Source organism: Pangasianodon hypophthalmus, chromosome 1 (assembly GCF_027358585.1).
Source record: "Pangasianodon hypophthalmus isolate fPanHyp1 chromosome 1, fPanHyp1.pri, whole genome shotgun sequence".
NCBI lineage: Eukaryota > Metazoa > Chordata > Actinopteri > Siluriformes > Pangasiidae > Pangasianodon > Pangasianodon hypophthalmus.
In genome coordinates, this window is record NC_069710.1 from 2,990,138 (window position 1) to 3,013,285 (window position 23,148).

General features: G+C 40.6%; 1 protein-coding gene across 1 annotated transcript in view; it reads right to left on the reverse strand.

Annotated features, from left to right (window-relative positions):
- Window positions 1–665: 665 nt before the first annotated feature.
- Window positions 666–23,148, reverse strand: part of emc2 (ER membrane protein complex subunit 2) — a 30,882-nt gene continuing 8,399 nt past the window's right edge. Inside the window, exons 3-11 of the mRNA XM_026914368.3 lie at window positions 22,217–22,281; window positions 19,332–19,417; window positions 17,839–17,896; window positions 12,335–12,420; window positions 12,115–12,174; window positions 7,928–8,009; window positions 7,594–7,704; window positions 6,097–6,201; window positions 666–1,314 (exon numbers count right to left, since the gene is read on the reverse strand). Coding sequence (XP_026770169.1) covers window positions 1,228–1,314; window positions 6,097–6,201; window positions 7,594–7,704; window positions 7,928–8,009; window positions 12,115–12,174; window positions 12,335–12,420; window positions 17,839–17,896; window positions 19,332–19,417; window positions 22,217–22,281 — 740 coding nt within the window. The 3' untranslated portion in view covers window positions 666–1,227. The remainder of the gene's footprint in view (window positions 1,315–6,096; window positions 6,202–7,593; window positions 7,705–7,927; window positions 8,010–12,114; window positions 12,175–12,334; window positions 12,421–17,838; window positions 17,897–19,331; window positions 19,418–22,216; window positions 22,282–23,148) is intronic.

Consider the following 23,148-nt stretch of genomic DNA (forward strand, 5'->3'; position numbering starts at 1 on the left):
GGGTGAGTGAGAAAATAAGACCCTCATTTAGCCCCAACGTGATTCAGCAATTATAAACCAAACCAGTGCGGTAGGAAACCAGACCTGCTTTTCACAGCACCTCTCACTCTCAGTCTCTCGGGAGAGAAAGCTCTTTTAGTTTTATGTATTGGATATATCCATGTTTTAATTAGTGGCAGTGCTTTGGTGCTTCCCGATTTCCAGAAGTTCCAGTTGGATGATCAGTCTGTAGAGATAGCTGTGAATCAGCCTGACCTTCTTTTTAATGAGAGGTAACTTAAGTGCTCCAGCAGATGCCTCCATACTGCCTGTGGGTTACAGCACAGCCTTAGCCATTTTGCCTCTTTAGAAATAGTTAACTGAGGGAGGATTACATGAACATGGTAATGGTGATTATTGTTCTCTTTATTACCATTATCAACACAGTGTTCTGAGGGTGGTCTGATGTGAAAAATCAGTTCGAATTGGGAGCACTGTGTTCAGGCTCTTAACTGCTGCTCCCTCATTATGTGGAAAGATGATGATCTGCCAAGCAGCGAGCAGCTGGTCAACTCAAAAGGAACTGCCAAGCAGCCATTAAAAAGGAAAAAGAAATGAAAGGGGTGATACACACATTACCAGTCACACCTTACATGGAAGTGATCATTGAGACACTGAAGCTTAGGTATGTTTTTCAAATAGTGAATTTCTTTAATTAGAAGGACAGGTGACCAAAATGGACACAAGTCATATTAAAAATGACAGAGCACATACTCATTTTCAGTCTAAGCCACACCTGCCCTTCCCATAAACATCATTCACTGTCTATTCACATTTGCACACCTGATCTTATTAATATTAATCATCTACCTGTACTGTGAAAAACACTATTACCCCACCCAGGCATTGCTCATGTATCTGCATACCACCTATGTACACCTGTGTATGTTACTTTCCCAGTTCCTGACCTTTCAGCCCTTGGTACGTTGTTTTAAGACTGACAGATTTATAATAAAATTAATATGTGGAATGACTGGGGGTCCTTGTAGGCTGGACTGTTGGACAAGTACTGACTGTAAGAGGGGAAAAAAAACAAAAAAAACAACACACAACAGTTTGGGAGAATGTGGCGGTGGCGGTCGGGGTGGTCTGCTCCGCTCTGCTTTGTGGGTGGTGCAGGGCTGCAGTGTGCAGGGAGAGCTGCCATGCTGTTGTGGTGACCGAGGCTAAGGAGGAGAGAGTTGAGGCTTAGGACATGGTGATCTGCATGGACTCCAACATCTCCTCTACTGCCTTCATTGAGCATTTGTTCTCCTTCTTCCCACGGCCGGCGAGCTGAGAGACAGAGGAGAAGGGGAGACAGGGGGAGGGGATTGACAGACAATAAAGGGTTGAGGCAAGGACATTGCCTAATTCATAATGGTTCTCTACAGATCATGGTTTAACACAAACCTTGTGGTTCATTTGATTCAACAGGAAAGAGAGATCACCTTACAAATAGGTTATGTTAAATGACAAGTATTTAAAAACATTCCATATCTCACTGCACATATTGGATCCAAGTTTCAAAGGATGAATAATGCGTAAAATGAATTCAGTTAACTGAAGCCATAAACTTGCAATAAGGAATGGAACAGCTCCACAGGTTTAGTGCCAGCTCTCTGACCCCTGTGGATTCTGCACTGACGTGGCCTAATTGAGTTGCTAATTGAGTCTCAGAGGTCAGCGTTTCTCTCTTCTTTTGCCCTATGTAGTGAACAATGTATGGAGGGAACAAATCTTAATGAGTCAGGCACTTATTGGTCTATGGTTATTTGCCCAAACATGCCACCTCTCACATACACAATTTCTCCATCCAGTATGACTCATCCCAAGAAACCCTAAGCACTCCTCTGCTCTATTAAAAAAAGGACAAAATTGACCACTTCTGCCATGCCACAACCTTCCACATCCCTCCACCCAGCCATACCATGGACCCAAACAAATTAGGCCAAAGGCCCTGCACTCAATTTCTCCTCATTAGCCTTTCTGAGAAACATAGCGAGAACAGAGGACATATGCCTATTGCTTAGCTCTGTGCTCTCTCCAATTGAGGTGTGTGTGTGTGTGTGTGTGTGTGTGTGTGTGTGTGTGTGTGTGTGTTACCGCTGTGGGTGCGCTGGCACTAGCCAAGGAGAGGCGCATGTAGTTAGAGTGAACTCACTGGGTAAACAGCGCTAGAAACAGACAGAGCACGGCTGAGCACATTGCAGTGCTGTTTCTGGAAGGACACACACATTTCTCTGCGTCCTCACTGATAACTCATTAGCCCCAGAGGAACAGAGGAATAGTACTCCACCCCACCTTCCCTCATCGCACAAACACTCTACGAAAAATTGTACTGGCTCACTGGGAAACCTTGCTGGATAAATAGGCTGATGTGTGACACGGACACATTGCTGCTTTCTCTGACATGCCAGCGTCTTAAAGTCTACAGTCTTACTTACTGTCCTAATGCAAGTATTCAAACACGCTAAGCCTTAACATAACTATAAAAGATGACTTTAGCTCTCAATAGAGTTGTTAAAGTGTCATGGCTCCCAAGTCCTATTTGGATTGGACTAGTTTTACATAAGGAGCTGGGGTAATATAATTATTACCGGAGTGTCTCTGCGATTTCAATCCTGTCCATATCAGTTATGTTGGTAATTTTTTACGGACTTGCACGTCTTGAAACATTACACTGTATAATACCAATGTATAAAATGTCCAGTAGAAATAACCTCAAGTAATATATATATCCCACCCAAACTGACATGTTGGTAACAATTCCATTCTATTCTGCGGGGAAAGAGATGTTTTGAGCTTTTCCCTTTAGTACAAAGCAACTAAAAGAAGTGCTCTTTTCCATTATCTCCCACTGAAACCAAGTATTGGCTGAGTTTAAAATGCAGAACAATAAATTATAGACGGTATTTTAAAAGACACGTCAGAGACGTGATGAGGTGTTTTGGGCAAGGTTTATTCTTATTAACAACAGTTGCAGTCTTCACAGGCAAAACCCAGGGCTCAAACCAAGAGCAGGCATTCAGAGCTATTCATTGTTTAGACAAATCAATCTAATTAAGCACACGTGCGCAACAAGAAACACCTGTCACTCACATGTTCCAATATTTTTGATCACTTGAAAAATGGGCGAGATCAAACAAAAGGCGCCATAATCTATGTTAACACATGTAGATGTAAATATCAGGAAATGAAAGCTGAAATTCTGATCTATCATCTCATTCATCTCAAACCCGGATGTCTTCAGTGTATAGCAAAAACAAAAAACTGGCCTTGCCATTTCAGTACTTTCCGAGGAGGCTGTATATACAAGGATATGCAAAGAGACTTTTGTACTATGATTTTGTAATATTTTTTTTCCCCTTAATTTTCACCACCAGCCTGTGTCTTTTTTAAAATGGTCAAATAATACCCTAATAACCCTGATATTTTTTAATCTAGATTATCACACTGTGAAAATTTCAAACCTTAACACCTCTTGCTCCCAAACTTTGAAATTCATTTCTTCAAAGTCTCAGTGATCTCTTTTCTATCTCAGATTTTAAAGTTGAACTAGAAACACATCTCTTCAATTCCCATGCTGATGTGTATGATGTCCCCCTTTCTCCTGCCTAGGTATCCTACATCCTTTTATTTTTTTCTGGCATGTTTCCATGTTCCGTCATTTTGTTTATGGTTATTTCTCCCTTATTAAACCCAGTATTTTTCCTGATTATATCACTTTGATAAATTTGGATTCAAATATGCTTCATCTCAGATTAATGTCATGTTTATTTTGTTCTATTTATTTTGTCATAACTCTTATTTCTGATTTCTGTCATGCATGCTGTAGTGTGACCTTGAGTTTGGTTCTATATAAATAAAATATATTATTGCTGTTATTTTTACTAAATCTAATACTAAATTTAATATTTTGTGCACATCCTGTGTAAATCACTTTCTTCCACTAATTCGGAAGGGTTGTGTTTTGTTTTTTTGGGTTTTTTTGGTTACAACTGGTCTTGCATGGAAGTAGGAGGATGTGTTATTCATAAATGAATATTAAATACATTGATCCAACTTGAATGAACATGTCTATCTCTGGACCATGTCCCATCACTTCATATGCTCTGGCTGAAGAAGACTCCAAAGCTGCATTTCAGTGAGACGCCATCAGCATGACAAGAGCAATTTAATAATAGCCACAATTTATTGCACTGAAGTCTTTTAAAGTACAAATAAAGTATTGCAAAAATGTTATGACATGGAATATTCTCCCTTCCACAGTTAAACTCTTTATAGCCCTTAGTCATGGCAAGCTTATTGAAGTGTGCTGCAATTATACCCAGGCAATACTCTCCCTTATAGCCTGGGGAACATATTACTGAACTGAGAGAAGAGCCATGTCATTTAAAGGTATTGGAATCACAAGAGAACAATTTTCATTGACCTCCTAACAACTGTTGTAACTGTTACTAGTATGTCATTTCGGTGACTTACTGCCCTGACTCTCCCATCACATAAAGGCAGGTTAAGCACCAGGTAGGCGGCCCTGTAAACCCCTTGACATTGCCACACCTTAAAACATCCATCAAGCAGACATACACTGCTTAATGGTAAGACGTCATTTAACTTCTTTTTCAAAAGAGACATCAAAGCAGGACAGGCAATCCTTCTCTTCAAAAGAGAGTACAGACTAGGGAACGCTCCTCTCTCTGACTGCAAAATGACACGGAAAATGCACCCGAGCGTAAAGTGCAAGCAGCAAGCGCCGCAAGCGGATTCTTTTGAAAGGTTGAACAATTGCATCCCATATTTCACACCTCGCCTAATTCATCTGAGGTAATGTAGACAAGTATAATAGTGTAGTACTGTGTTTGTGACTCTTCTGACATGAATATCTAAGTATTCCCTTCTCCATCAACATCAGCACCTGAGGCACATGGGCTTTTAATATGCTCAGCTTAAAAAAAAAAAATCCTCACAGTTTAATGTGAAATTGTTTTGCATTAGCCAAAGTTCCTGCTGGCTAGGGGAGCAGATTTTAACTCATCTCAGAGCAGGCAAAGAATTTAAGAAAGATATTTTTCCCAACCCTGACGAGGCTTTGTACACAAAAACAGTGTCATCCTAAACCGGTGCCCTTTTCTTTAAATTCAGGTTTCCTATCAGATTCAAATAAATGGTTCTAACTGACAATGCACTGATACAGAGAGTGGAGAAATGAAGAAGTAAGATTGATATCAGTTATTTTTAGTGAGGAAATTCTACCTGCCAACCGTCGACACTGTAATATGCATCATGAGCTTATGAGATTGATAATACTTCTGGGACATGGAAAGACCAATTGGAAGAAAGGAATGAGCTTCAGGAGCATAGAAAAGCTGGATTTAGTAGTCTGATCCACATCAGTGTAAAAGTAAATGGCTGTGATCAGACACATAACCCCACATTCTTAAATGTCCTTCATTTACAGTGTCTAATCTCCTCTCTGTCTCGCAGATGAAAAGTCAGACATCACTGAGGGGACTCCAACATAATGCTGAAACTCCAACTAACAACACGAAATTGGGGGATGGATATTATTTAACAAGGATTCCTCTTAACACAGGAGGTACACTCAAGTGTGTGTGGGCTGAATAAGAACCTCTTTATTACACATTTAATTGTCAAAGCATAAACTTAAGTAATGTATGTTGCCCTGATGGCAGTTACTATTTCTATTAAATGTACATTTATGCTCCATGTGCCATAGCAACAGCGTAAACCATTTTAGTGATACCATCTGAGCAGCACTTCAGTTTTTCCTTTCCTAGTATCCCTACTCCCCTCTGTATTTACTGATGTTAGTGGTGCATATTTTCCTCTCACCGGGCCCTGACACCAGAATTTGGCACAGGCTGGTATGATTCATGCCGAGAGGGAATCGATAGCAGTGCTTTAACAAACATAGAACAGCTGTGTAACAAAATGCTGGGCCATGTGGGCTTAAGTCAACATATTAGCTGAGCCCGGTCTGGGCAAGAATGCCGAGAGTGGATCCAGAGTGTAGAGCAGAGCGGAGAGAGAGAAAGGCAAATCTGTGTGTCTCACCTGATAGGCTCTGTTGATCTGAGAGGCAGCCCAGGCAGCATACTTCACATTGTCCTTTTTTACCTTTGCGCTCACTTTAGGGCTACTGGCTATGTGACTTGCTGACTAGAAGGCGACAAAGATAAAGAGCAATTCAGAAAAAAATGTGGATCAAAAATCCACAATAAATATGAAAAATAAATGAATGCATGGATCAACAGAGAGAGAGAGAGAGAGAGAGACAAGCTGCTCAGTTTAAACAAGCATCAAATCATGGAAGGTAAAAATCTCAGATGCCACGGCATGCTAGTATTTAGAGGGAGGAAAAAATGAGTGTTGCCCTGCTGATTGCATTAAAAGCCCTGGTGCACCATGTCCTTTAGCGCAGCCTCATTTCTCCAAACGCAGAGATAAATGGTGCTGACAGGGACACGAATGTTTGGGAAGCGGCGTGCGGCTAGTGCGGTGCAATGTGAATCATACACTCCATGCCACCCAAAGCTCTCTCCTTGACAACCACAAAGCCCATATCGCTCCCATGTTACTGCAGTCAGTCACACACTGCAAAACCCAGAGAAGCCCATGAAAGGGCTGGGGATGAAAGTCCTCTCCATGGATATGCTGAAATGTTAACTGCACACTAATCAAATACTCCTCTGGTTCTGGCACAGTGTAGTATGATTTCTAACCTCAAATATCACCTTTAAGCATGATTACAAGACACTCTGTCAGGAAGATGCCCATCAGTGGAGAAATGTAATGCTCCCGTGTGCCTCTTACTAATATTAGGTACAACACTCTACATACTAAGACGATGTGAGGCACTGGGAATATCAGAGTACCTCAACACATGCATAAAATAACAGTACAGAAGCCAGCTGGACGAGTAAAGCACAGTGAGTGCCAACAGCAGAGGCCTATTCCTTGTTCCTTCCATGCATGTGACACATGCTGATAGCACATCAAAGCAGTGTGACTGCCTGAGCCATGTCTGAACTCCGGCGACAGTCATGCGTGCATGTGTGTACGCAAACATGCGTGTAAAAGAACAGTGCACGCCTCTGTGTCGTTTCCCACATGCCCTCTGCCTTCCTTCTACTCCCAGCTGGCTATTTGTGTTCCTATGTCAGGAGTCACTTACAAATGATGCATTGGTGTTAATGGACAACTTCCTGTTTAAATAAATACACAGATGAAAGGCTTATTCAGCGCAGATACGTCCTAAGCTGAGCAGATGGTCCACGTTGGACAGAACGACGGCCGGCTCTCTTCCATTGTTTTATAGCCGGGAGTTTATTTATCTTCGTCATAAACATGAAAATGGCTTGCAAAAAGTCTGCAGGGTTACATTTCAGAAATGATGCAGATCGTGGCTTTTCCAAGGTGCGGGGCAGGAACAAGGCCTGAGTCAGCACCGACCAGTAATTTCTGAGGCATAAAACATCTCTGCCCCTCTTGCAGAACCTCAAAGTGCCAGAAGGAGAAGAGGTGGTGTTTGTTTTCTTTAGCTTGACTCACCATATAAAGGCCAAACAAGGCCCTCATGTTTCTGTTGTTCAGCTTGAGTGCCTGCGCAAAATACTTCCTGGCCAGCTCCAGGTTCTCCAGCCCCCCCTGGGTGTATTTCACCTAGGAGGAAAAACAGCACAGATGCACTCATAAGACCAACATGACACCTAAAGTACTGCATGATAGCTGGAGTGCATAATCTCATCTTTATGAACAGTAAGCTGGACTAGTGCAGAGAGTCTTGTGCAATGAAGAAGAGCACAGTACACCCCGGTTAAACTAAAGCCAGGCGAACATGGTGACAGACAAGCGTGAGGATAAAACAAGCTGTCAGTTACGGTACCTCTGCATACTGCTCACAGTACAGGTGATTGTGTGGGTTGGTCATCATCAGCTCCTCCAGACAGAAGGCTGCTTTGGCATAACTAATAGAGCATAGAAACAAATAAACAAGAAAAATAAAAATTAACAAGGCACACAGAAACATCCTACTGCACAGAAATGCACTGCTGTATACTGTGTAGCCTAGTGGCTGCTGGAGTAGAGGAGGTTTTAGACTTGCTGACAGCATGAAAATGGCTCTGCCCAAGGTTTTCCTTTTATCAGCCTTTATAAGGACTGATGGAAAAGTGTGTGCGAACATCCATATGGTGAAATGATGGATGTAGCTTTGCATTAGCACTGGCAATTCTGGCCTATTTTCCCCATCTCATATGTTCTTGGAAACTGATGAGGAGAAAGGAGAGAGAGTGTGAGATCTACCACATTTCTAGGCACATAGTATCAATCTGTCTGCCGTTTCCCTCCAGGCTTAATACTCTGTCTTGAGGTCACTGCCGAGCAGCGGCGCACTGTGTCACTTTCAGATGAGATCACTTCTTTCTGCGAGTTGCTGAGCTATGAACTCCAAGCTAATCTGCAACCAATTCATGTCTTACAGACACTTTCCCCTCCATGGGCTCAATCAGAGAGAACGATGGAATTCTCGCATACATAGACACAGACTTTCCAACTGTTCCCTCCCACAAATAATCAAATAATTTTACAGAGCAATGCTCCACAAAAACAAACCCGCAACACACAAATAGAACCAGACTGTGTCCAAAACCTGCAGATGACTTTAAGGGGCTTGTTAAAGGCTCCAGAGCCTCAAGAGTCCCCCGTGTTTTCAGCTACTCTGTATGAGATCACTTTTCATCTCGCTAGTAGATTTTCAGGGTCACATCATTTGATCAAACCATACCAATCAAAATCAAGCACTGGAGAGTTACGGTCAGAAGACTACAGCTTGGATCTTTTCATGATAAATATCAGAGTCCCAACCAAAATAATAAAATAATAAATAGTCCCAACCAAAATAATAAAAAAAAAAAATGAAGAATTATTTCAGTCTAATATATTTCAAATGTCTTTTTAAGAGATCATTTTAATAAAAAAATAGCTATGATATTTTATATTTATCCCACCAGAGTCACAGAGAAGTATATTTGTGTAGATTAATCAAGAGCTAATTTTCCACAAATCTTGGACCAGTTTAAAACCTCAAACAAAGAACCACTGAGTATAAGCTAGCAGTGAGTAAAAAAAATGTCAAAAAGAGGGAAAAAGAAGCAAAAAATGAGAAATAATGTTCTTTCCAAGGCAAAAATGCATGAAGAAATCTTGGCTAATTGCAACAAACATATCTACAAACGCATTTATTTGTAGTTTCCTAGGGTCTCTATTCAATTATCAGTGAGTTGATTTAGCTAGTTTAAAAATGTCACTGCTCCGAACGATCACTATTACACTTTTACATAATGGTGCTTTTTATGTAGATACCGAGATAAACATAAAATTCCTCGTGTCATTTCCTTCCTAATACTTAGCTACACAAAAGCTATTTCAATAATAATTTCAATAATAGCCCCACCTTGTGGAGAATCTTCCACCTGCTCAGCATCTAAATGCTTGTATTAATGCTTGTATTTTATCTAACAGCCACCAAAGTGTCAACTAAAATCTCTGGACAAAAAAAAGCAGTCACACTCACCAATAGGAAAGTCATACTGCACAATCTTAATAGGTTGCACACTTGGACAAATCTAACGTAGTATAAATCAGTGGTTGGTCAGACCCTGAGGTTGACTTTTGTGCGTCGTATCAAAGCAGAACATAGTCTGATACCTACATGTTCCAAGATGGCAGCTGTATAGATCAACTCTGTGTGAAACACTAGGAGACTCTGACTGGCTTGAAAAAAAAAAAAAAAAAAAAGGAACTGCTTACCTATCAACGCTGGCACTGTTCTTAAAGTGTGAGATAACACACAACTCATTTTGGGCTCAGGTTATTGTCAATAAAATAATCCACAAGTTAGACCATTATTGTGACATGATACTGTCTTTTTAAAAAATATCATTTACAAGCAACAAAACAATCTATTGGTGGCTTGGGGTGGGGTACTCTTAATTAAAAAAAAAACAAAAAGAAAAAAGTTCTTTGGTGGGAATAGCCCTGGCATTACTTCCTCTCACGAAATGAACAGTCTATCAGATGATTTGGAGTATGTTTAAGAGACATCAAAGATCAGAGAAGGGGGCAGACAGTGAAGGAGGGAGGAAGGAAGAGAAAGAGAGAGAGAGAGAGAGAGAGAGAGAGAGACTAAGGGTTAACAAAGAAGTGGGGAACAGGCCATTCGGAAGGTTGCAGGCTGCTTGCAATTACCACTTCCTTTCCATAAAGACTTTCAGATGTGCTCCTGCCATGGCCCAGGCTGCAGAAGAGTGGAGAGAGGGAGGGAGGAGTGGAGGAGGAGAAGCTATCAGCACACGCCACAGAGCTACAGAGCTCAATATACCCCACCTGAGCTTCAGAGTGGTTGATGCCAATTTTATAGTACATGATTTTAAGACAAAAATGATAATGCTAGCATGCCAAGCACTTATGGGCTTCATTAGAGGGGGTTAATTCCATCAACGTTAAATCTACATTTACGGCATTTGGCAGGCGCCCTTACCCCAAGCGACTTACAGAAGTGCTTTATAGTTTCCATCAAACACACATCCTCATGCTTGTACAAATAGTTCAGGATCTACGAATACTATCAAGCTAAAACCTTGTTAGTGGTGAGGTAGTACAGGAACAAAAACAGTACAAATCAACTGTTTTAAAACTTAGTGCTTATACCGGAACCACTACGAGCTACTGCATAAGGAGCAGTGAGGTATATATCAAAATGTGGACACCACTCCCTCAGTTTTAACTGTTGTGTGGGATGTTCATTTCTAAGAAATAAATCTACGAAAGCTAAGATAAGATTCAGACTTCTATTATAGAAGCTGCCAAAAGTACATAAAACCCGCCTACATATATTCGGTTGGCAGGGTGGCACTAAAGAGATATAGCAGGAGTTTATTTCTCATCATCTTAGACCATCAGGTCTTGTTTTTATTGGCTGGGAGAGCAAGTGCCACCACCTTCTCCTGGGAATCTCTCCCTGCTCGCTCGCTCGCTCTCTCTCTCTTTCTCTCTCTCAACAGCGTGGAAAATAAAGGTGATAATGCACAGCTTGCAGGAATAGGAGGGGAACGGGAAAAAAAAAAGAGAGTCTGTAACCTAAAATGAAGAAAAGAAAGAAAACCAGGGGTCAAAAGAGAGAAATTGACACACATGTAGACAGGGGGTTGTCAGAGTGATTGGTGTGATATTAGAAAAGTTGGACTAAGAGAGACGGTAATCCTCTCACCCCTGGGTTTCCTCTGGCCACTACAGCAATAAAGCCCTTACACAAAAACACGAGCTAGCCAATATACAGCCCCCTCACTGGGCTCCCGAATTCCTATAGGCTGCACCCTCCAACCACGGTGACCATCTCTCCCACACACAACCCAAACACACACCCACCCACCCACCCAAACACACACACACACACACACACACACACACACACATACACATACACACAAAGCCAAAAACAATTAAAGAGGGATAGAGAAAAAGTGACATAAACAAAACTATTTTCGTACAATGTTTATGTCTAGCAGACACGAACCCCTGGCAACACAGATATCAGTGGAGGGGGAGTTTTATCCTAAGAGTATGAAAGAGGGCTTAAGGAGCAAATCCTATTAAAGCCCTACTCCATGTGACAAACAGATCCCAAGCTCAATGCAGGCCTCTGACTGAGACTGGCATTTCTCTGGATTTCCCTCGGGCTGTCCCACAACCCCTCAGGATGCAGCGCTCATCCACTGAAGGATTCCCTCAGACGGACAGCCTGACAGCGAATCTTTAACCCTTATGCAGAGAATGTGTCGTGTTTAGATGGTCATCACAAAAAAAAAACAGCTTACAGACTTCAAATTAATTCACTTCTACACCTTTATCTAGAGAGAGGATGGGTCAGTTTGGCATAATTCCTGAAAATTCATTACCAGCTTTGGTGACCTCTATGAACAGTGTGAAATAACAATGAAATAAGCCTTGTTTTCATATGCTAAAATGACTACCAAACACACCAACTACAGATAAGAGATCAATTGTCATTACTCATGTTCGTTGATGTAGAGTTCTGACAGCTCATGCCATGCTTCCTGGTCTCCCACAAACCTGCAAGACAAAGTGACAGTTAGGTTCTTTGCCAGACAAAAGCAGGGTTAAGGAAAGGCTCAGAGGCCAGCTCAATCAAAAGGCAAAGCCCCTTTTAATTAAAAAGTGGAGGGGAAGGGGAGGAGAAAACGGGGCCCAAATCCGCTTGTAAAACACTCACTGCTCCAGATATTCATTGAGCGCCCGGATGGCCTCATTGCTCTTGCCCTGCGCTCGCAGAATGGAGATCTTGCGCTTCCTCGCTGCCTGTGGAGAGACATCAACAGAGGATTAGTGCTCTGAAGCTTCAAGTGTTTGGTGCAGAGAAAAAAGGACACAAGAAAGCAAGCAAGGAGATGTGTAAGTGATCAGGGTACTGCTGGAGTGACCTGCTGGAATGTGCACTTTCACCTCCCTGTCCATGCTACATACTGATCAGTCTTATCAATCTTATTCACAGAGGTCAGAGAAACATTTCAGTGAAGCCATTATTCACACAGAAAAATAATACAGACTTTGTTGCGCTACAGACTTAAAAAAAGACTTTGCAATGTACTTTATTAATGACAACGATCCTCCAGATTACAAACTGTAAAGATTTTATTGCAGATGCTGATAGACTCTGACATCATGAGGCTTCTACTTAGGAGTGGTGAACATTTAGCCAGACCAGATAAGTGGTGACTCATCATGTTTAAGTGGAGAAATTAATATATTAATCTAAAGCTCAGGCCAGCATGAACCCAGCAGCTCCTTAGGCTTAGCTCGCATCAGCACTAGATCACGTTCACTTTTTTTTTTCCCCTTTTTAATTCAGAAGCGACCTTCTGGCGGATAAGACTCTCATCAGTCTAAATCATAATGCATTACGAATGCTTCTTTGACTTTTCCAGGAGTTTTTTTTTTTAAATGTACAAGTGCAGCTTTGACCATAGAAGTGTGCAGTCTTGCCACATAGATTATTTATGGACTGGCATTTGATAGAGTGGCTCTTCCTTACTCCCACACTGCAGACCAAACCCTGTTGCGCAGGGCATGAGTCACATGTGAGCAGCCATAAATCTGAAACTGTTCCGACACCGTTGCCACTCCAAATCCACTTATCCATCATCCAGGCAGGCACAGCCACCAGCTCTGCTGAGTGCACCAGGCGAGACACAGTGCTGACACACACACACGTGCACACTTCAAAAGAACTTCATATGGCACCCCAAACCCAAACTGAAACCTAATACCTAATTAGGCCATCAAAAAACAGACAGCAGCAGATGATCTATATGGAACACTGACATTTTGTTAGTAGAACCAAATCTGTGGGTTACTGGTAATGTTGGCAATACATGAAGTTAGGTTTAATGAACTGTAAATATTTTTACAAAGCACAGAATGAGCCACTGTGCTGTACCTTCTTCCTTCCAGAATGACGGGGACTGATTGGAACATGTAAAAACATGTTGAACACATCACTCTCCCAGAGGTAACAATTTCGAGAAGACTGACCATGTCATTGTCAGCACTCTTTCTGAATTAGCACTTGAAAGCCTTCACACTGAGGAGATGGGTGTTTATAGCTGCACTCCTGTTTCAACAGGCCCACAGGCCAAAGGGATTACGCAGCCAATTCCGTCCTCCCTTACAGAAAAAGGCATCTAGATACTACTTGATGTGTATGAAATATAAACTAGGATTTTCAAATCTTGCTCTTGCTCTCTCTCATCGATTATATATTCAAACTTTCTTTAACTGTCCACCTTAACTAGCCTGCAGACCATAATGTTTCTTTCAGTGGGTATTAAGGAGGAGTCAATGCTGCTTTCGGCACATAAATTGTGCATAACCGAATTGTGGTTTTGCAATTCAATCGAATATTTTGGTTAATAATTTATAAGTTATTAATGCTCAATACACATTGCCAAAACTCCAAAAAGCCAAGTTATTTTAATACAGTGCAAAGACGAAAGATTTGTTGGAAAACAAAATCTTCCGAACCAGTGTCATTGACGTACATCAAGTTTAGTGCTTTTTAATAACCATGTGGGTGAGAAGCACCCACACATGATTGGACAAGCATCTAGATTTAGTTCAGTACAAACCCTCTTGTAGGAAACCTAAGCTTGCAAATGATGCATCGTTCTACAGAACTAATCTATTTAATATTACGGGAATTTTCGTTGACCTCATACGCTTTGTCAATTACAGATCGAATGAGAGGACTGAGATGTTAAGCAATCCGGACCGTTATTCAATCTTAAAAAGCTAATTAAGTTACATTTGAATGTATTGAAGTAATGGTCTTAATACTAAGCGATCAAGATAAGTGAGCACTTCAACGTTTAGCGAAAGGAAGCAAAAGCAAATGGTATACACGAGCAAAGGAGAATTTTCTCTAGATCGTTGCTGTAGGTATTGGAACACAATAAATGGTGGAAGGGCTAACACATAGCTCTGACATATTTTAGACACCGCCATGGCACAGAAGCCTTGAACAATTTTTTGTTGATTCAACAATTTTGGTTAATGGGTACCACATCTATTCTGCAGCCTATAATTACAACAGCTCAGTTTCCAATCTCAGCTCTGCATGTTGGGATGCCTCACAAGTCTTCACCGTAGACTCCAATTTTCCGCCATTTTCTTGGATCATCCTCTCCCTTCTCACATTCCACGATGAGAAAATAGTGTCCAGATAAGTCTAACCCAAACCAACAAAGACAGGTAGCCCAGATGATGTCATCCACTTCCACACCACAGCCTCTGCTGCCCATCTGCCAGTCAGCCCATCTGCTAGCCAGAGTTTTGGATTGTGGGAAAAAAAAAAAATATGGCCTGGTGGACATTGCAGCGCAGTTCTGTTTTGTTCCATTCCCGCCCACAGGTCTGAGGACACAGAATCTAATGGGAGGTGGCGGGTGTTTGGAAATCAGGAAATAAGCTGATCCTATCATAGAACTGTGGGTTGGACCTCAATTTGTCAGAAGAGTTCACAGGGCACCTGCCTATTAACACAACGTTCCCATAAGTGGGTGATTCTTACCCAGCCTACGCCCGACATGGAGGACAGAATTTAATCAGTTTTTATCTACACTGATGCACACAAAGAGTACAACAGGGCCTTAACTGAAGACACCAATGGATGGAAACAACAAAAAGCTACAGTGGATATAAAAAGTCTACACACCCCTGATAAAATGGCAATTTTTAGCGATGAAAAAATTAAACCAAGCTAAATCATGTGAGAACTTTTCCCACCCTCAGTGTGAAATTACAAAATATAAAAATGAAGTGAAAAACAATCAGAAACATTTTAGGGAAAAATAAAAAACTTACATTAAACTCATCGCATAAGTGTGCACACCCTTTTATAATTACGGATGTGGCTGTGCTCAGATTCAATCTCATGTTCAAAAGTAATTATCATACAGCTGTCATCATTAAATTATTCTGATTAACCCCAAATAAACCCCAAATAATGCTGTTTCTGTAGGATTTTCTTGACATCATCTTGGTTTCATCGGACTGCAGAAGCCATGTTCCGCAAAGAGCTTACAAAGCCTGTACAGATTTCAAATAAATGGTCTGCTTTTCAGAAAATTACGTTTCATAATTGCATTACTACGTAATTGACTATGCTCTAGATAATGTTTAGCAACTTTTACAGCAATATATCTTCCAGAATAAAGATATTCTGCAACAGAATACAATAAAATTTTCTTTTTTAACCACATACTCTGGTCAGATCTACTTACATTTAAACTCCATGATTCAATAATGGACCACAATTTCTCCATATTTTTTATCAAATCATGCATGGCTCAGAAAGAACATGATGTCTTTAGAGAGCTGATTAGTAAATATGACTATGTAATGCACATTACATCCCATGTTCAACTTGGACAATATGTGAAAACAAGGGAAACAGGTTTCCTCGAGTGAATGTATTATGTTAGCAGAGGAACAGAAAGATGTACAAACGCCAGATCGTAGGAAAAAAAAAAAAGGTCTGGCCAAACTGTTTTGACACTATCCATTTTGCATTAGTAATCTCAAACTCCTGTTTGTTTAATGTGTTTGCAATTTAATCATGGGAATCGGGACAGTGTCTTGGTTGACTAGCCTGAAAGAGGCTCTCTTGTTTTCACATGGAGAAAGAGTGATGAGGTCTCTGTCAGCCAAAAGAAGCAGATAGTAAAATAAATATCAACGGTAATGATATAATGAATACAAGAGGGATTGAGGACAGGCAGTGAAACTTTTCGAGTGAGATGAGGATGACGATAATTCAGGGAGTGCAATCTGTGAAAGTGGGAGAGTAAGAGAGAGAGAGGTGACTGCATCAACGCACGTGAGAGTTTATTGACTTTGTCAGCAAAGCCTCCATGGGCTCGAAACGGACTGACTGTTAGGTGTGGAATCCTCAGATGAAGTCCAAATAGCAAACGTCTATGCTTCATTTTGCCAGCCCAGAGAAAACATTTAATACGTCTAAGCAAGTCCATGTGTCAGAATTGTGTTGAGCTTCTTCAGGAAGGAGCCAAAACAAACAGATTGTTTTTTGAGAATCCATTAAGCATTTATTTTTAATATGCCCACGTGTCCTTGTGGAATAAATTAACAGCAAGTATGTGTTTGGTGATGGCAGGATGGGGTGGTGGTGACAGATTGGAAAAACTTCTGCATATTTGGTTGCAGTGAATGTTTCAACTGAAACGCAGTGTAAATCAAATTAAAAAAAAAAAAAAAAAAAAGGCATTCAACTCGTAATGAACTTCACATTATTCACTGATGTGCAATCTGATTATTAGAAAATGTTCGTTAAACGTCCTAGTCTATGGTGACGCCAGATTTGGGCCTTGAGAATTTCTTTGATTTCTTAGCCACATAGCTAGTCTGCTGTTTGTGAATTATGACGTTATGTTAATGGAGGAGCAGAATAATAAGCATTTCCATGTTGAGTCTCAAAGACTGGCAAGCCACATACTGTTGTTGTTGTTTTGTTTTTTTTTAATTTGCCCAGATTGGTGGATTTGTGGTGTTAAGGTTCATCTGGATAGGCTCGGTGCAAAGCAAAATAGAAAGAGGCAGAAGCAAATCACTTTTATGCATATTTTATGCACTTTTATGTACCCTCTACCACTCAAGTGCACCGGCTATTTTGCCACGCCAAAAAAATACCTGACCGTAATGTAGGGATTAAAGGAAGAGGAGAAAAAAATGAATGTCTTGAAACATTTATATTTGCTGAAAAGTGTATAATACTACTAACAGAATTATATAGATACTTCCCTTCCCCCTTGCATATGGTGTGTGTGTGTGTGTGTGTGTGTGTGTGTGTCAAATACAGGAAAGAAATCTTTATTTAAAAAAAAAAAAAAAAAAAAAGCACTCAACATTCTAAACTCAACAAATATCACAAATGTAGAAAAAAAAATTACAAGACAGTGAGTGATCACACCCACAGACAGACAGACAAACGAACATGCAGACAGACAGAGACAAACGAACATGCAGACAGACAGAGACAAACGAACATGCAGACAGACAGAGACAAATGAGCATGCAGACAGACAGTTAGCAGAAATTACATGACTTGCTCCAGAACTCCTGTCCATTTGACGCGACACAGTTTAAGCAAGATAGCAAAGATAGCAAGCTGATCTTTATTTATATCTTTATTTCTTTACTTACCGTATTAGTAGGATCGTCTTGCAGTATTGAATCGTACAACTTGTTGGCATCATCATACCTTTAAAAGTAAAGAGCTGTGTCATCATTTGTTAGGCAGCAGTGAAATCAACAGAGCTCAAGGCAATCAACATCTTGTATACAGGAAAGCTTAACTCCACGCAGAGCACTAGCACAGATTAGTGGCGTATCCAAGAAAGGAAATAAACAGTTGTCTAGCTTGTCTGTTGTGAGGGTCTCTGTGCAGCTTAAAAATGAATCAAGTTCACAAATGAATACAAACATCTGGATCTGCAATAATTGCTAAGACTTTTTTTTTTTTTCTGGATTTGCAAAGACTGCTGAACCTCTAAACACATCAGTCTTCACTTGCATCACCAATTACACATCATTTCCAGATTTGTTTCCTTACATGTTGAGTAAAAAAAATAATAAACTCAGGCGATTTACTAACCAGATTCACTTTTATGAAGAAATAAATGCACTGTTTGATATTTGGTACAGACAATATAGTTTCTGAAATGATTCCTTATCACAAAATAAATGAGAAATAATTTAATTACTGAAGGAGAGGAACACGAGAAGAACCCTTTAGAGTGCTAGATGATTTTTTGTAAGAGTGCAATATAAAGAGAAATTTGTGATTAAAAAAAAAAAAAAAAAAAAAAAAAAAGCTTACAAACCGTGTCCTCATGATTAAGACCTGTTTGTGCTCACAGCTGCCAACAGAAGCAACTCTGGATCCTATTATCAGTGAACAGCTCCACTTCCACTCTACCTCTACTCTAACATCCACTTTATTACTCAACTGCACTCTGGCACATCTAACATAACACAGCAATAGGCAAGCACGCCTCCACCACTTGGCTTTATTTATGTAGGATTCAGGCATGTTGTGTGTGCGTGTGAACATGTGCGTGTGTAGGGCTTCGTTTAGGCAGCACGTCTGATGGCAATTAGGCTGAAATTTGCAGTTTATTTAATCTAACAGTGCAGAAGCGATCTCTCTCAATTATGGCGTGAGTGATAAACAAGTCGATATGGTGCACAGACTGAAAACCGATGACTCATGAAATATAAACATATTAACATTGATTCTTATTTCTTTCTGCTTGCTGAAACGAAAGGGTCTAGTGAAAACAAGATGTGAGATAGTCTATGTTTGTGAGTCTATCCAGATATTTCTAATGCACATAGAGCCGATGCAAAAGAAAGAAGGAAGGGGGAAAAAAAAACAAAAAAAAAACAGGGGCCTCCAGAATAATAGCGAGACCCACCACTTCCTCCCTGGGAATTCCTCACTTGGGCAAAACAACCACAGAACCACAAAATCCTGAAACGATCCTTCGCTCTCCCACTTAGTCAGTGGAATGGTGGCTTACTAAATAAACAGCCTCCCACCCTACTACTCAATCTGCGTACCGATCAGACCCTCCATACACCCCAGCAAACACCCAAGGACAAGCTTGCTAAATTTGGGCTCTAATTAATCTTACCTCTCCAGAGCCTCGAGCCGCATGCCCGCTAATCGTGTTACTCTGTGACTGTCTGGAAACTGCCTCTTCAGCTCCTGTAGACAACTCTGTACAAAATATAAAGAGCTGTAGTGTAAGCACGCACAGCTGTGTATAAAAGCACATGTACAAAAACAGAAAATGTGTGGGAACTTGTTGGATTATGACAACATGTACATCACTCTGCTCTCATTTCATTTTTATTTACATGCTTGGGTTTTTATATGCAAAAATCTTTTTTTTTTTTAATTCAAGGCCTATTGAAAATCGCATAAACTAACTGGTCTGAGAGAGCAATATTACATCAAAGTTCTTTGCTTACTATAAAGTTAAACAGAATAACTTTCCAGTTTTAAGGCTTATAATAACAGGTGAGAGACAAAGTGAAAAATTACTGATGTGAGAGAGAGCTTTCAGTGGTGCACTAAGGGTACCCACAAACCCACACCAGCTACTATACCAGGAATTTCCTCATCACACTGAACTACACTTTGTTTTTTTCACATGGTGAGGAATAGTGCTCATCAAATCTAATGATTTTCTGGTCAAAAAGGAAAGGTTATTCTATGGCTTAGTCCATCAGCATCATGGTCAGTTTCCCTCTTCCTTAGAATCAGTGTTTCAGTTGAAGAGCTAATTTTCTGTCGGCTTCTACACACATAAAAAAAACCAAACGATGCCTAATTAATAATGCTACATTATTCTAAATGTCTCAGAAAACCTCTGAATATATACACTAATCAGCCATAACATTAAAATCACCTGCCTAATATTGCGTAGCTCCCCCCTGTGCTGCCAAAACAGCTCTGAACAGTCGAGGCATGGACTCCACGAGACCTCTGAAGGTGTGCTGTGGTATCTGGCACCAAGACGTTAGCAGCAGATCCTTTAAGTCCTGTAAGTTGTGAGGTAAGGTTGTCCAGCACATCCCACAGATGCTTGATCGGATTGAGATCTGGGGAATTTGGCCAACATCTTGAACTCTTTGTCATGTTCCTCAAACCATTCCTGAACAATTTTTGCAGTGTGGCCGGGCGCATTATCCTGCTGAAAGAGTTCACTGTCATTAGGGAATACTGTTGCCATGAAGGGGTGTACTTGGTCTGCAACAATGTTTAGGTAGGTGGTACGTGTCAAAGGAACATCCACATGAATGCCAGGGCCCAAGGTTTCCCAGTAGAACGTTGCCCAGAGCATCACACTGCCTCCGCTGGCTTGCCTTCTTCCCATAGTGCATCCTGGTGCCATCTCTTCCCCAGGTAAGTGACGCACACGCACTCAGCCATCCACATGATGTAAAAGAAAATGTGATTCATCAGACCAGGTCACCTTCTTCCATTGTTCCATGGTCCTGATACTCATGTGCCCATTATAGGAGCTTTGGGTGGTGGACAGGATTCAGCATGGACACTCTGACCGTTCTGCAGCTACGCAGCCCCATACGCAGCAAGCTGTGATGCACTGTGTGTTCTGACTCCTTTCTGTCAGAGCCAGCATTAACTTTTTCAGCAATTTGTGTTACAGTAGCTCTTCTGTGGGATCGGACCAGACGGTCTAGCCTTCGCTCCACACGCATCAGTGAGCCTTGGGCGCCCATGACCCTGTCGCCGGTTCACCGGTTGTCCTTCCTTGGACCACTTTTGGTAGGTACTAACCACTGCATACCAGGAACACCCCACAACACCTGCTGTTTTGGAGATGCTCTGACCCTTGTGAAAGTTGCCCAGATCCTTACACTTGCCCATTTTTCCTGCTTCCAACACATCAACTTCGAGAACTAACTGTTCACTTGCTGCCTAATATATCCAACACCTTGACAGGTGCCAATGTAACAAGATAATCAATGTTATTCACGTCACATGTCAGTGAATTTAATTTTATGGCTGATTAGTGTACATCAACATGTAATCCCATAACGCTAACACTAAGTCAGCTCAATGTAACTCTTGTAACTAAATTTCCGATCATATCAGTATATAGGCCTTTCACAAATCACTTCTCTAAGGTAGAAACTGGAGTCTGGGTAATTATACAGGGTATTATGGTAACCACACCGAGCTGCCGCTTTTGCGTTTCACTTAAGATGTAGGCGCTAGAAAATCTTACATGCACAAACACTTTCTTCCTGTTCTATGAAAAAGATGTTATATACAGCAATTAATAAGAAAGTGTTCATGTAAACTTAACTAAACACAGAAAAGTGACTGCTTTTTCCCCACCAATCACCTGGTGGTTACTGTAAAACCCTGTATATATGTGCACTCTGGTTTCTACCAAGACCGTGCTGTTTGAACAGGTCTGTACTGACAGGCTTTCTAATTATCATTACCATTAATTTTTTAATGTGTTAGATATGATGATTTGTTGTAGGTCTGTTTAATCTTTTTTTTTTTTTTTTTTTTTTTTAAATCTGCCTTTTATCTCTTTCAGCCAAAATAGGGCCACTTTTGACAATTCTTGGCTGAAAATTTTCCCTAATAAATATAGTTAACTGATGGGCTTCAGGGGATCAGTAAATATTGAAAAGTTCAAAACCTATGCAACTGTCAATCATTCCAGATTCAGGTCAACTGGTTCATCTCCTGATTTTATTGGAGGGAGGAAAAGGAAGAAAAAGAAAAAAAAAAAAAAAAAAAAAAAAAAGAGCCTCTTTTGGCAAATTTTATTGAGAACACATAGCAGCGTACTCTGATATTAAAATGCGGCATTCCTGGTTGGCAGGTCTGCATTAATACATATTTTTCACAGTCCTTGAATTAATCTTCAGCTACTCTTTTCCAGTCCATGTTTTCTGGCTGAATAACAGGGCACCAAAGCAGCACATTGTGTGAGGGAGGGAGGATAAAGGAGGGAGATTAGAAACTCACCCAGGCCAAATCATCCCGACTGCAGTCCAGCGCTGCGATCATCACCTGCTCATAAATTATCCAAACTGCGCAGAAGAGAGAAATACAAAATGGCGGCATTCAGTAAACCTAGTTTTTAGGCAGGTACTGAAGATGACAAATTAAAAAATAACAAATCGTATGGAAAACGTATATGCAAGACTCAACATCACTAACATCACTAACATCACTCCTAAAAGGATTCTTGTTTAAATGCTGATGTATGCGAGTTCTACTAAACAATTCTTATGAAACAGTCAGGAGATTTGCATACAGAATGCTGCAACACATTTAAACATATCTACATAACTCTCATACTCTTAGTCCTGATCAAAACATCCAAGACCTTGCTAAATAATATGACAGCCATTAGCACAATGGCACAAAAAGCCAAGGCGAAATAATTATCCATATCTCCACGATTAGCACCATGAATTAAAATAAAAATAAATTTAGGGAGCACAGAAGTGAAAAATATTTCTGCCAAGACTCACACTTATTATTTCACCAATAAGAGATTCTTGAGCCGTTTGGAAAGGTGCCCTGTTGCCAATCATCAAAATACATTTCCTCATGTTTCCACAAAGTGCTAATAAAAGTCAAATGCTTAGCAAAACTTTAGTGTGACCTTTTCACTTCAACAATAAAAAATAGGCTGATTAATGGGCTTGGCTAATGGAACCAATTAATGGAATTAATGCTCCATATCAGACAAGTGTGTTTCACAGGCTGTGCATACTTCATCAGCTGAAACTTGTTAATTGAGAAAGAGCAATAAAATCTTACTGAGCGAGAACAAAAACGATGTGCCAAAACAAACGCCTGCAGCTCCTTCTGGCTTTTTCGCTTTTTATGATTTCAGGTCTTGCTTTGATAATTACCATCTTGTTTCACAGCCAGTTTCAGAGCTGGTT